Below are 15,223 nucleotides of genomic sequence, written 5' to 3'. Positions count from 1 at the left end.
TACTTCATAGTCCAATATTGTGCATATAGTGTTATTTGAGGACCTTTGATGACATCACAGGCCCTTCAGCCGCCCTATAGGATCACGCTATGCGGTGGGCGGAGCTACATGCTAATTTGGGAGCGGAGCTAAACAGCACGTTGCATGTGAAACCCCGCCCACCAAATGACACAAGAAACCAGGAAGAAAGAAGATTTTACAGCAGTGAAGACTGGTGAGTATGCGACGTGGGAATACCCCTTTAATATACTAAAATTATTGCATCAACCTAATGGGATTTTTCTGATTTACAGTGCAAATTTACTAAAATATTAAACACCAAACTATCAATATATTGCTAAAATAAGATAATTTAGATTGAAGGTATTTTAAGTTATTTTATTCAGTGCATCTCACACAAAAATAGTAAAAATATACAACTTTAATTTACAAAGTGTGCAGTCATAGTACATATCATTTTGAGGGTACAGATATCATCTATGTGAACGAAAACATCAGTGAGGAAAGTTGAGTTGAACTCTATTCTATTGGTCGAGTGCGTTTCACTTTTTAGAAATTTTTTATTAGCTTAAGAACTCAAAAAAAGTTGCAGACACAACAACTTCCATCTTGGAACATTGAATCTTCTTACATTCATCACACACGCTATTTTCAGAAGTGCCTCAAGCCTTGTAAGTTTTTACAATAGGCTAATAGTTTCACAGAAAAATAAGCTCTGGTTTAAGGAGAAAAAAAAATAAATCAGTTTTTCACATTTTCATAAGTATAGTCACTAGGGATATCTTTGTAAACCCTTATAATGGGCACCATTATAGTCTCTTTCTTGGTGAAAAATTTTGCAAAATAAAAAAAGCCTTATAGTTTATTAGAGAGCCCTTAAGACTCCATATTGATTGAATTTAGCTGTATTTGCTCGGTGGATACATGGTTAGAAGTAGACAAGGTTGTAGCAGATACAGATTTTTGTCAAATGGATTGGGTGTTTTAAGTGATTCTATATTCACAGTATTGGGCCTAAGTCTTGGACCCCTTGTAGTCACGAGAATGGGAGCCTTCTAAGAAGTGTGCATATGCCACCACTCCATTCTCTTATAAGAGATTGATGGAGAAAGCCAAGTGGATGTAGTGGTCATACACGCATACACTTGCTCCATTCATACAGGGTACTTGGAAATCTCCATTCTCAACACTGCAAATCCCAGTGATCAGACCCCCAGCAGTCAAAAATGTATCCCCTATTCTTTGATTTACCTTGTCTTTTGTAGAAACCTCAACTCTACCATCATTGTGTATTAGTTACAATAGTCTCCAGTGCAGAACATTACCCTACATCAAATTCTGGCTTCAATGTACATAGAAGAACAAGAAATAGACCCCAAAATTCAATATGAAAAAAATATTGAAAAATAGTACTGTCACAAGAAGGGGCGGCTCTTGCATGTTTTGTTCCTCAAACTTTCAAATCGGGTTCTTGCAAGTCATCTTGGTTCCATCTGATACACTACGTAATGATTCCCTTTTATCCTGTAGTTTTTAGCAATAAATAATATTCTATGGTTAAATACTCTTTGTAGATTACCTCCCAATCTACACGTGTTGATCCTGTAAACCCTACGGTAGTCTTAGTCACTACACCCGTATTAGGCCTCCCAAATGTCTTGGCACGTTTGAGATAGCAAAAGCTAAACCAACATGGATGGATGGTACCTAATGTATTGTAAAGGATTAGCTAGAGTGGAAAGGATGATTTTGTGACACAAAAAGAAGACATAAATGTTGGATTGTCCTTTTTTTGTAGTATTCAGACGTTGCATTTTTCTTTCCTGTCCTTCTTCAGGTTCAGGAAATAGATCCTGTTGGCCTCCGGGTAGGTGACCTTTGATAGCGGGAGTTTATAGATGCCAGGATTGTTTGTGGTTATCAGGAGGAAGGTGAGAGCTGAGAGGCAGAATGGCCAAGTACAAGATGGCAGCCCGAACTGTAAAAAGAGCAAATCATATGGTTATAAGAAAGCAATAAAACAAGGGCAAAACAATCAATCTGAGATATTGTACTGCTATGTAGCTCTGGAGTATTTTGCAGAACACACATATATGAGTATCATGGTCAGCAGGTTGTGGACCCACAAGGCTACCAATATGGTCTGACTTTGGGCCACCTCTAAGGGAGCGTTCACACTACCGTCGGTGTCCGACATGTAGTGTCCGCTCCTAGTGTCCGCTCAAAATCTGTCACGGACACTAGGAGCGGACACTAGATGTGTCCGTGACACCTGTCATTCACTTTAATGGGCATCGGGTGCGTTCTTTTGCACTCCGTGCCCGTCCTTCACTGTCCGCTTGTAAAGATGTCCGACTTCTCAAGCGGACAGAAGAACCCTGCATGCAGGGTTTTTCTGTCCGCTTGAGAAGTCGGACATCTTCTCTTGCGGACAGGAAAGGACGGGCACGGAGTGCAAAAGAACGCACCCGATGCCCATTAAAGTGAATGACAGGTGTCACGGACACATCTAGTGTCCGCTCCTAGTGTCCGTGACAGATTTTGAGCGGACACTACATGTCGGACACCGACGGTAGTGTGAACTAAGGGTGTTGTCTAAACATTACAGGTATTTGGGATTCACTGCAGGAAGACTTTCAAGTCACTACCTCCTGAGGTGGTCCCAGTAATGGTCAAACTGGCTGAGACACACAAGTGCAAAGCATCAAAATTCAGGCAAAAGAATGGTCAGGGCAGGCAATAAAGGTTCAGAAGATAGTATCATATACATAGTATAATACATAGTATAATATAAAGGATATGGCCATCAGGAATTGGATGGGAATAGATTTACTGGTGTGTATGACACATAAGAGCGAGTTCACACTCCTTACAGGTATCATTAGCAGAGCCAGAGGAAGGAGTTGACGACGCCACTAGGAGGCCAGAAGAAGAAGGGAAACAGATGTGGCTTTTTTTGTTAAATTGGATACTTTATCATCAAGATAGGCCATCCTTACCTGCTTGAGGTAAAAGGAGACCAAGCCCCCACTGACCAAATATTCTGGATTCCTGTTGGATCTAGTGCTATACAGTGTACGGAGCTGGAAGCAGAAGGTTCCATACATTGAATAGAATTGGAGCTGACCTGTAATAGTGAAGCTCGGATTGTACACAGTGTAGGGAGTCATCTGCTTCTGGCTCTACACTGCATAGTACTAGGCCTGATAGCAGTTGTGAACAGCTGGTAGGTTTGGGTCTGGGTGTCAGCCCCCTGCCGATCAGATAATGATTGCATATCCTAATGCTAGGTGCCCTCAAAAAATAAGGCATGTAATATTGAGACTTGTAAAAGTATAAAATCTCCTCTACATTTTCTTGATACTTACCACAGACATCATGTTGCCCAATGCAGCTCCTAGATATGCAGAGAAGAGAGCTGGGGATACAACAAATAAAGGAGTTACTAAAGTGGGTACATAGAGATGTCAACATATATTCATGTTATCCCCCCCCACACACACACACGCGCACACTACCCTGGACCCATACTATTATAATTTACTTCTTCTTAGTCTCAGGGATATTATTTTTAGCCCTTAAACCACACACAGCTGTCAGGAAACCAAAGGCATTAACTTGACAAACTTAATAAACTTAGCAAGATTGGGGTTTATTTTGTCAAAATATTCAGTTGGTATATTGAGGCAGAAATATTTGCCAGGGTGCACCCCCTCTACCCTCTTTGACACAAAAAAATAATCTAAAGACCCCAAGTTTTAATATGTTGGACAGCCCAGAAAATCCTTGGCACTGTATAATGCTCTTTTCCCCTCTAGCGGTCTGGTTGACTAGTTGGGACCCCTTCTATTAGCTAAACTGGAGAAAAGCTTCTTGGATGTTTGAGCTCATAACAATAGACTGATATGCCTGAGAGCCATAATCCAAAAATTAGTACATACCACATGCTATAGCCAGCAAGTGAGTTTGCCAGGTGAGAGCATAGAACATCCCACCCACTGCAATGCAAGCCAATACAGCGTTGTAGCCCCAGAGTCCAAAATAGATCTTGTCGAATGGTGTTGCCAAACTCAATCCTGAAAAATAAGATGCATACTCAAGTTATCCCAGAAGTCAACCAAACAAATGATCAATAATGTATGTAGGCGGATAGAATTACTAAGACAATTGGATTTGTATACTGGGACAGAAGAGTCCAAGTTGGTTCACCTTCTCGTCCCATGTAGGAAAGATGGATTGGTGTGAGTTTGCTAACATTTTGATGCTCCTCTGGACATTAATGGGCCTCATCTGAGTTGGCCCCATTCCACTGGCCCCCTACTGGTCTACGTCCATGTCTCACATAAGTTCTGTACATTTAGTGAAAATGGTTTTCCTACCAAAGCAAGTTATCCTCTATGGTTCTCTTGAGGGTTTAAGTGTTTGGAGGCCCACTGATCTGCAAATTATCCCCTATCCTAAGGGAACGTGAAAACTTACTTTGGTGGGAAAAATCCCCTTTGACAAAATAGGTGTCCGCCATATATCTATACAAATCACTCAGATATTTACCTGCTATCATTCCTAAAGCTGATCCAATTGCTGCATGCATACAAATAATAGGGGAGGATACAAAGAGCGCCACCAAGAAAATTCCTCCACTCCAAGGATTATCACATCCATACACCTGTCCGACACCAACGGGTACCGCTTTCAACAGCTGCAAGACAAACAGGGAAAGGAGTTATCAAACATGCATCTTTGAAGACATTGTCGACAAAGGAAAACAGGGTTTCAATATAGATAGTGGGTCTACAAGTGACTGGTCAAGGGGGCACCGGAAGGGATGGAATTAGGAATTGAATATTTATTGATCCCACTTTGGAATTCCCAAATGCATTAGTATTGTATTGCAATTTATACAGACATGACACTTGTCCTGATATTCTCTGCTCCTATGACTTAGAAACAGATAATGTGTCTATGGGGAGGTGAAGCATGACAAAACAGCCTACAGGGTGACTATAACCGATCGAGAAGGTTTGGGGATGGTATTCTAATAGCTGCCCTCCAATTAAAGGCGATGTCTATACTAGCTTTAGAAATAACCCCCTTTCCCCATATCCTAAGAACAAGGGCCTGGTTCCCTATGGAGTGGCCAATGTACATTGTAACCAGTAAGTAATGGATACAGAATGTGAGAGTGAATGAGGTCCAACTCGCGTAGTAGTGCCAGGAAAGCATAAAAGCTCTAGATTTTATCTTGTAAGTTTTATTGGTTCCTCCTTAGATGTCGGCATGGCCGCTCTATACAGACAGGACTCAAATACCCATATATTTTACTATTTATGTTCACAGCTGGGGAGTGACCGCACCGTGTAAAAAACAATCTGCCTTCACACTTTTTATGAGTTCCCAGCCCAATAAAGTCCGCCACAAGCCATTGCAAATAATTGCTTTACTTTAAGGCAAATAAATCTAGTGGAATTATATACCAGGTGATAAAACCATCACAGCGCGAGATAATCGATACATGGCGAGCGGTGGAGGTTATTGTTATAAGGAATATACTTTATAGAAGATCTGGGAATTATATACAGCGTATGCCAACGTGGACTAGTAGAAAACCGGCTACAGTGAGACCCATGATATGTAGGATCTAATACTCTAGGGTGTAAGGGGTTTTAATGGGACAAGAAATGAAATCCTATTTTACTGGTCACTTCCTTGGTGGTTACATGTATGGGAGGATTCACCAAAACATACACATTACAGTATTCGCACAATATCCTGGCCATATTCATGCCTGTGTTAGAACACACTGGATCAAGGGTTGCCAATTTTACAATAATTCCAAAAAGGGGGCACCCCCACTAAATAGGATAAAACGTAACCTTTATTTATAATATTTTTTAAAAAATTAAAATACCCCAACACAGTATTCGGCCCCTATAATTCTTGCAAAGGGCATATGTGTAAGTGTGTCTATCCACTCTACAGATTGAATAAGAGTGAATTAAATTTCTCCCAGACTCACAGGGTGTGTTTCTAACAAATGCTTCACACGTCTCCCTGTGATTGAGATTACACTTGCTGCACACTATATACTATATACCTCTCATCCAGCAAACCAGAGGACAGTCTATAGAGTGTTAACACTGATTACAATGTGTCGTTTGTATTAACCCCACAATACTATTTGAAGCTGTACACTGGTGAATAAGGACTTGAGTGTGATAGCTGCAGCTTGATATTGAATAAACAAGACTTGCCTATTGTTTGTAGATATTTACAACGTGGAGCAAATCCCATTAATACACAAACACAGCCCACAATCTAGCAGTTCATTTAAACTGATAGGTAGTCACTAATCTGTGATCCCTAATCTCAGGCTGAAGCTAAAGCTCATTGATAACCCAGAGCCTCAGTGTTCACTGCTGACTTTTGTTCAGGATCACAGCAAGTTTTTCACACCTATAGTGTGTCTAATCTACATTGTCTCAACGCGTTTCTTTTGTTCTAAATCATCAGGAGACATTCTCAAACACCCTGCCTATGATAACAGGCTATGGCTACCTAACACCCTAAACAATGTAGTGGTGTGCGGTCAAAACCGCAGTTCTCAGGACCCTGATGATGGGTCCTGATCCTTCATAGAGGCTGACACTGCGTTCAGTGCTGGCTGCTCTTATATAGTGTCCGAGCACACCTGTAAGCCCGCCCTCCTCACGACCGTCGCCCAATCAGAGGCCATCACTGTGTGTGACCCAGCCTCCTCACTTCCCAGGGCTTTGTGGTGGGCGGGGCTAAGTTCAAAGCACGGCTACAGTGCAAGAACTCTGATCTCTCAAAGGAATACAACACATATAAAATAAGTGTTAAAAATCATTTGTGCGATCTCCTGCATACACGATACAATGGCATAAATCATGATATTTATGTCACAATTGAGGCAGCTGGAACTCTCTTCAAAAAACCGCTCTGTCTGAATGTAGACCAATCCTTGCTATACGGACATTCATATATTGATTGCCCCATCTTAATAACACACCCACATTGTTTATATGCAAAGTGCCAGGATTACCCATAGAGAATGCCAGAAAGAGGGGGGTTATCATACCACTGACATCATCTGGGCACCTGGGCACCCATAGGTTAATGCTATTCAAAATCTCTGGGGGAATAGATGTTATCTCAACCCGTGTAGCTCTAGCAATGCCGGACTACTTCAAATAAATGGCAAAAACGAGATGCTTTCATTGAGTCCTTTTGGCTGCACTGATGCAAATTGAAATATCCACTGCGCCTCACGGCCAAAATCTGTTGGTCCCAATCTCCTCCTCTCACAGACTTTGGCACCTTTTCAATCACCTGGAACCTAAGAGCAAAAGGGTCTCCTCCATGACATTCCCAAATATGTTTAGAAACGGGCGTCTCTACCTGTCTCACCACATCACCCACATGCTCAAGAACCCTTCTGCGTAATTGCCTACGGGTTTTTCCTACATAATTGAGGGGACAAGGGCATGTGATTACGTATATTACCCCTTCACTCTTGCAATTTGAGAAATCTCTAATGTCGAAGATCCGTCCCGTGGCACATGCTTTAATTTGCGTTCCCCGCTGTATATAAACGCATGCTCGGCACGATCCACACCTGAACGTGCCAGGCGTGTGAATCCTGCCCAACCACGTCGCATCTCTTAATGTAGGGGAAAGATGACTGTGCATGACCTTGTCTCCCAGGTTTCTACCCCTCCGAAATGTGATTGAGGGATGTTCAGGGATGACGTTCCGTATGTCAGCATCTTGTTTCAAGATGCTCCAGTGAGTTTTAATGATATTAGTTACTTCACTGGAGTAGCTGTCAAACGGACCGATCATTCTTATTATCTTACGTTCCTCTGTCTTCTTTTTCGGTATTAACAAAGACTCCCTCTGTGTTTTTCTAGCTACCTCTCTGGCTGAATTTAACAATGCATAAGGATAACCACGGGCCATAAACCGTTTGATTAAAGCCTTACTCTCATTGTCAAAATCCCTGATGTTACTACAATTCCTCCGCAACCTGAGGAATTGTCCCTTGGGGATACCTCGCTTGAGGGACAAAGGATGATGACTTCCCCACTCGAGTAAGGCATTAGTTGCTGTGGGTTTCCTAAAGAGGGTAGATGTAAAATTCCCATTCGGATTGAGGGTAATTTGAACGTCTAAGAATGGTACACATGTCGGGTGAAAGAAAGCTGTGAAGCGCAGATTCAATTCGTTTTGATTTAAAGCTGCAACAAACTGTGTGAATTGCTCAGATGTGCCAGCCCATACCAACATGATGTCATCAATGAACCTGAGCCACAGCACTATGTGCTGGGCCCAGGTATCAGCATATTGGCCAAATACACATGTCTCCTCCCAATGTCCCAAATAAAGATTGGCGAAAGTCGGTGCGGCGGGGCACCCCATAGCGGTGCCCCGCCGCTGATGGTAGACTCGCCCATTAAATAGGAACACATTATGTGTTAGAATAAAATTGAGGAGATTCAATACCAAATCATTATGCCTGCCAAATTGTTCCCCCCGGGTCCCAAGGAAGCGCCCCACAGCCCCACACCCCAAGTCGTGGGGTATGGAGCTGTAGAGCGCCTCCACGTCCAAAGTTGCCAGGGCCGCCCCCGATGGTACATGGACGCCCTCCAAATGACGGAGGACGTCCATCGTGTCCCTGACATAGGAGGGTAGAGCCAAGAAGAAGGGTCGCAACACTTGGTCGATATAGTTGCTGACTCCCTCAGTGACTCCCCCCATGCCAGAGACAATAGGGCAGCCCTTAAGAGGATGGTACCCCTTGTGGATCTTGGGTAGGGCATAGAACGTTGGGACCCGGGGAGAGTCCGGGCGCATATACAGATATTCCTGGTTGGATATCAGACCCTGCGCTTTTGCTTCGTCCAAGATATTTATGAGGGTTTCAGCATATTGGGTGGTTGGATCAGATGGTAACACTTCATAATTTAGGTGGTCTTCAAGAATACTGTCACACATGGCGATATACTTCTCCCGGTCCATCACCACAACGTTACCGCCCTTATCCGCTGTTTTTATTATTATGGAATCATCAGCTTCCAAAATCTTAAGGGCGGCACGTTGATTCATATTTAAGTTGTTCTGTTTTGGTGTAGACCGGGAGGCCAGTTTTGACAAACTTTCCAAAACCACCTTCTCAAAGACATCCACACATTTGGAGTCACAAGGGGGGGCGATTTTTCCTATTTTTTGGACGTAGATTTGTTGCCTGGAGGGTTTCCTCCAAGCCTTGTCCCTCCAGATAAAGGCTCTCTAATGTCCTAATCCCCTCCAAATCCTCCACCTCCACCCCCAATTCACGTGCTCTTCTACTTTCAACAGTAGACATAAACTTGGACCAACGCAATTTGCGTGTGAATAGCGCCAGATCTTTAACCAACTGAAAGTGTTTAAATGTGTTGGTTGGCACAAATGACAATCCTTTACACAGCACCGATAACTCGCACTCTGTCAGGGGGCGTTGAGATAAATTGATAACCCTTAAAGAATCAATGGGTTCATCCCCCGCTGGTGAAATGGTATGAGGGTTAAAATTTATTGATTGGTAGGTTGTCCCGTTCTGTCCCGCAGCATGTATTGCGTAATCTGCGGGGTCTGGGCTAAAAAAACCCCATTATTGGCTACCCCTCTCCCTCCATCTTGACTCTGACCACGGGTTTTATTCATGCCTGTGTCCCCATTTTCGAGGCCATCACACCTCCAACCATGAGATGACCTTGTGTGGTCGTTGTGTAGAGTCATAGTGGAGCGCAAAAATTTACCAATGGCTTACCGAGGGTATTTCGACATCAGACCAGGTGACGTTTGGAACAGCATCTATAGGCTGAATATCGACAGTGGGGAAGAATATATTGTAGTGACCGGTGGCAGCAATGTGCAGACAGACAGCGATGTTGAAGGGCAGTGTGAAGACTGGCAGGTCCCATTTGCTGAATATGGAAGCCAAAGCGCTAGTCAAGACAGGGCTGGAGGAAATAAACATAAAAGATTTAGATGAATATTAGATCAGGATTGATCTTGCTGATGGGCTGACATGTAAAGGAAAATATGCTAACAATAGAAACATAAACTGACCATAGATTTCATATTTGGTTTTAGATGAAAGTGTAAATAGTCAGCAACATTTAGTAGACTGGAAAACTAGATAGAGCCTGAAGGACTTACCAAGTCATTGACATGACAGACACCGGGATAAGAAGCCACCAGTACCATTGTCCTTTATCTGAAAATACCGCCATCAGCAAGCCGACCAAGATTCCATTGTATCCATGTAGCCCTGCGGCTATAGCAGATCTGTGGTAAGACAGAAGGATATATAAGGTTACAATACATCACTTTAGGCTTATAAATTACATTTACTGAAAATACATAAAGCATAAAAGTCAACAGCTAAGTCTTGTGAGCCCACTTGGCCATAACATAACTAAGGCATTGGAAAGAATACAGAAAACTACTATAACATCCCCCACATACAAGAATAAAACTACTACAATACTGCCCTTTTTTACAAGTATATAACTATTATAATACTGCCTGATATGTACGAGAATATAACTATAGTAATACTGCCTTTTATGTGCAAGAATATAACTACTATAATACTGCCTCCTATGTGCAAGAATATAACTACTATAATACTGCCCCTATGTACATGAATATCACTACTATAATACTGCTCCTATGTACAAGAATATAACTACTATAATACTGCTCCTATGTACAAGAATATAACTACTATAATACTGCTCCTATGTACAAGAATATAACTACTAGAATACTGCTCCTATGTACAAGAATATAACTACTATAATACTGCCCCTATGTACAAGAATATAACTACTATAATACTAGACCTATGTACAAGAATATAACTACTATAATACTTCTCCTATGTACAGGAATATAACTACTATAATACTGCTCCTATGTACAAGAATATAACTACTATAATACTGCCTGATATGTACAAGAATATAACTACTATAATACTGCTCCTATGTACAAGAATATAACTACTATAATAATGCTCCAATGTACAAGAATATAACTACTATAATACTGCTCCTATGTACAAGAATATAACTACTATAATACTGCTCCTATGTACAAGAATATAACTACTATAATACTGCTCCTATGTACAAGAATATAACTACTATAATACTGCTCCTATGTACAAGAATATAACTACTATAATACTGCCCCATGTTCATAAATATAACCACTATAATACTCCTCTCCATATTCTATGTACCTGTCTTGGCTTAGAAGGAGGGCCGTCAGAGTTGACACTATATTCCCCAGACATCCTGCGATGGCCCACCAGGAATTTTGAAGAAACAGTCCAGCAATAATGATGAGTCCACTGAGAGGATTGTTGACAAACATTACTTGTGACGTGCCTCGTAACACCCAGTCAATGAACTGGAACGGGATGGGTTTATCTGGAATGGGATGACTTGTTTTATGGTTTTGCAGGCAGACCTTTTACACCTGTGTTCAGGGCTATACAGTGCATTGTATACATTGTGAGGCTGGTTTGTCCGCTGTAAGTTTAGTAACATATAAAATCATTTTTTTTACCTTTGACATTTACCATTTCTCAGGAAAGTTTTATGCCAAGTTTAAATTGCAGCCCATAAAAATTCTACACAATCCACAGAAGGATTCATATAAAACACAAAACATATATCCGAATGTATCACTAAAATTTCCTTTTTCAAAGGGGTTGTCTGGGGCTTTAAACTTACCTGACTTTCTCCAGGACAGTGACCTGGGAATTGAGGGCAGGATCTGATCATGTGACCTGGGGGAGGAACCAGTCTGGAACCTCACGGCCCAACATTATGAAGCCAAGTCATCTAAGTGTAATTCCCTTCCCCCGGACACCCCTTTAGGCCAGGGGCCCACATAGCATCCCATAGCAAAAAAGCACTGCGCTAAAAACGCGTCGGCATCATGGAAGAGATTACAGAAATCTCGTTCACTTTGCCAGTACAGTAAAACGCAGCTTTACTCTGCGTTTCCTCAGCAGCCAAGAACACTCTGTTTCCGCAACGAGGGACCTTAGACTTAGACTGGAATGGAAATGCAATGGTGTGTTCCTTACACGTGTAAGCAATTGCTATACATCACACTCACCTCTCAACCAGTCTCCAAGTTCCTTCATTTCTCCAGAGATGTAATGGAGGGCAGTGCAGAAAATTCCAAGCCCGTGAGAACAACGACCCGGATTCTCCACTGACTTCTTCTCTTCCATTTCTTCCTTGGTCATGGGGATATGACTTTCCATGGTTTGCACTTTTATGTAATGCTGAGAATAGAGAATATTGGACATGATCAGCGTTATATGAGTATTTAACTGTTGGGTTACGATTACAACTATACGGTACATTCTGATACTCGTAATGCAGAGTTAATATCTGTTTGGACCAGAACATACAGCATATTACGTGTATAGACAATACTTCCATGATGATACATATGGGCATATTACCGCTACAAGGTGATGCTGCTTTGGCTCCTTCTCAGAAATTGATATAGCAATAAGAAGGATAAGTAGTTATGGTCATGATCCATCATGACAATGGAAGAGTCCGTGATTGGCAACAAACTCAATCCCATTGCCATGGAGGCTTAGCTACCATGATAGAAAATTGGCGGTGTGGGAATGTGACTTGGAGCATCTTCACTTTCACGCAATGTATTGTCACCACTATGCAATTCTGTACAAACTGGTTAGGTGATCTACTTGTGTCACTTTTGTCATGTCTCCTGCAGATATTCCGCATGGTCCAGGTTACTGTGTACAACACTATTATACAGTACATGTAGGCTTTAGTGGCCGCAATCTTTGCATTTTCCAGGTATGCTAGTCTTGATCCCATTGGCTTCAATTAAAACAACAGCAGATAGACTTGGATATATAATTATCCAGCCCATCAAACTAAAGAGTTATGCCACCCCTAGAAGATCTTTTTGGGTCATCAACCCCCAAGATGTTCCAAAGTGCAGATATCCTTGAAAAATCATAGAAATCTAAGTACGGACAACATCTTCTCCATCTTCCCGTGACAATGTCTAGAGGGATCTAGGGCACAGGTTTATTGGTTTTCCATAAAATCTTTTATAGCTGCCAGCTTCTACCTTCTAGAAAAATGGTAATAAATTACATAAGAACCATCCTGTTCGTTCTCACCTGTCAACTAGAAAGATAAAACCATCTTGCGCAGTAAAGCAATAAAAATATAACCAGAGAAGAAACCATTCAACGCTGTAAAACTAAGACTGAGAGTCTTGTGAGTACTAGAGAACCTTCTTATGTAACATTCCTAGCGAGTTCAAGGCATGACCCAGAAAGATAAGTCTTCATATTAGCAAGGTTTTATTACAAGCCTGCGCCAAGATAAGACGCCAAGAATTGTCTGGGCAACAAGCTTACTATATTTATACCAGACCATCAAAACATTCCTTAAAGGGCTCGTCCTTTTTTCCCCTCTTCACAGGGGTATTGTTGCTGAGGTGACTGATGGCCCTCCAATAGCTCTTTATGTTTGAGCCTGCTTTCGTTACAGCGCCCCTTGAGTAGACAAAGAATACCAAGGCATCATATCAATGGGTTCCCATTGTGTCCCTTATTTACAATGTCCGATGCTATAGCCCTACCATTTAAAGGGCTGCACCAGATATCGTAAGCATCAGCACCAGAGAATGCCCAATGGACTGGCGGCTTTTAAAGCTCAGCTGGTTAACTGGTTGGGGGCCAAATATTAAAGACATCTCCATTTAAAGGGGTTTTTTCCTTAGAAGTATATGAATACCCGAGGCTTATGTTCCTGGATGATCTGTCTCAGATACACATTGCAAAGGGGTGACCAATTGACCAAATAGAAAACTGATCACAGGGGTTGAGCTTACCATTGGATAGATGTTCTCAAATTAGGACAAGACAACCCTTCTTAACCCTTTATGGTATATCAGTTGGGTGATTGATCATTGGGAACCAGTTCCAAAGAGACTCCCATACTGTAAAGAAAGGTGACCAAGTACATGACCACCCTGGACTGAAGAAACAGCCAAAAGACATGCAATATAAGTGGAAAACCAGGGACCTTGTCTAGACCTAGACCCATACCTGACTACATGGTGCGCCTAAGATTGGGTTCTAGTTAGGGTGGACACTTTTTTGGTCCATTGGGTTGTCAGGTGAAACCAATGGGAAAATAATATGGTGCGCCTTTAATGTTAGGCAAGGCTCAAGGCAAACATTCATGATTGACTTTAATCTCTCTGTAAACACTCAAGGCAGTTTGGTGCTGCCAAGCGGTAATGTCCACACTGCCAACGTGATGAAATGTGCCACATCTCAAAGGCTATTTCAATAAAGGTTTCTTTACCTTGTGCCTGTCTGTTTGTCCTGTGCTGTTTATCACCGAGCTTTGCCCTCATGCATGGCATTAAATATTTTGAATGTTTTCCATATTGAGCCGAACACACCCAGAATCTCAAGTATCATTTTGTATTGTATCCTAACAATGGAAAGAGTTCACATTGATCTTAAGATGTCAGATTGTTCTAGTGGCATGCCTGGTACAGGTGAAGGTCAAGCCACTTCTATAGGGCAGAGACCTGCTGGGAATTATATTTAGTAAAGCCCTCCCTTCAGCCAACTTAGTACCAAGGTCTACACCAGTGCAGACAATGGGGCTATTGTGCAGGTACTATATATGGGGAATGGGAGCATAATGCTGGGGTGGATGACTGAGGGCCTTAAGATAGGTTTTCTACATTTGTACTGTATCTGCTGCTGTGGGGCACCCAGTGAAAGGAGACACTCTACTTCAACTGTGTGAATTATCCCTGCACTGTGGCATCACTGTGTGTATTATCCCTGTACTGTGACATCACTGTGTGTATTATCCTTTACTGTGACATCACTGTGTGTATTATCCCTGTACTGTGACATCACTGTGTGTATTATCTCTGTACTGTGACATCACTGTGTGTATTATCTCTGTACTGTGACATCACTGTGTGTATTATCCCTGTACTGTGACATCACTGTGTATATTATCCTTTACTGTGACATCACTGTGTGTATTATCCCTGTACTGTGACATCACTGTGTGTATTATCCCTGTACTGTGACATCACTGTGTGTATT

The 15,223-nt window shown here is 41.9% G+C and overlaps 1 protein-coding gene across 2 annotated transcripts in view; it reads right to left on the bottom strand.

The window, feature by feature from the left end:
• Window positions 1-443: 443 nt before the first annotated feature.
• The window catches only part of SLC14A1 (solute carrier family 14 member 1 (Kidd blood group)), a 26,245-nt gene continuing 11,465 nt past the window's right edge, over window positions 444-15,223 (bottom strand). For both annotated transcript variants that reach the window (XM_075269778.1, XM_075269779.1), the window contains exons 2-9: window positions 12,202-12,373; window positions 11,315-11,504; window positions 10,225-10,353; window positions 9,833-10,025; window positions 4,552-4,699; window positions 3,942-4,076; window positions 3,369-3,418; window positions 444-1,978 (exon numbers count right to left, since the gene is read on the bottom strand). In XM_075269778.1, coding sequence (XP_075125879.1) covers window positions 1,802-1,978; window positions 3,369-3,418; window positions 3,942-4,076; window positions 4,552-4,699; window positions 9,833-10,025; window positions 10,225-10,353; window positions 11,315-11,504; window positions 12,202-12,373 — 1,194 coding nt within the window. In that variant the 3' untranslated portion in view covers window positions 444-1,801. The remainder of the gene's footprint in view (window positions 1,979-3,368; window positions 3,419-3,941; window positions 4,077-4,551; window positions 4,700-9,832; window positions 10,026-10,224; window positions 10,354-11,314; window positions 11,505-12,201; window positions 12,374-15,223) is intronic.

This window comes from Leptodactylus fuscus, chromosome 1, assembly GCF_031893055.1.
Source record: "Leptodactylus fuscus isolate aLepFus1 chromosome 1, aLepFus1.hap2, whole genome shotgun sequence".
In the NCBI taxonomy this organism is placed as follows: domain Eukaryota; kingdom Metazoa; phylum Chordata; class Amphibia; order Anura; family Leptodactylidae; genus Leptodactylus; species Leptodactylus fuscus.
Note: the sequence above shows the minus strand (reverse complement) of the source record. Positions and strands in the feature narration are given on the sequence as shown.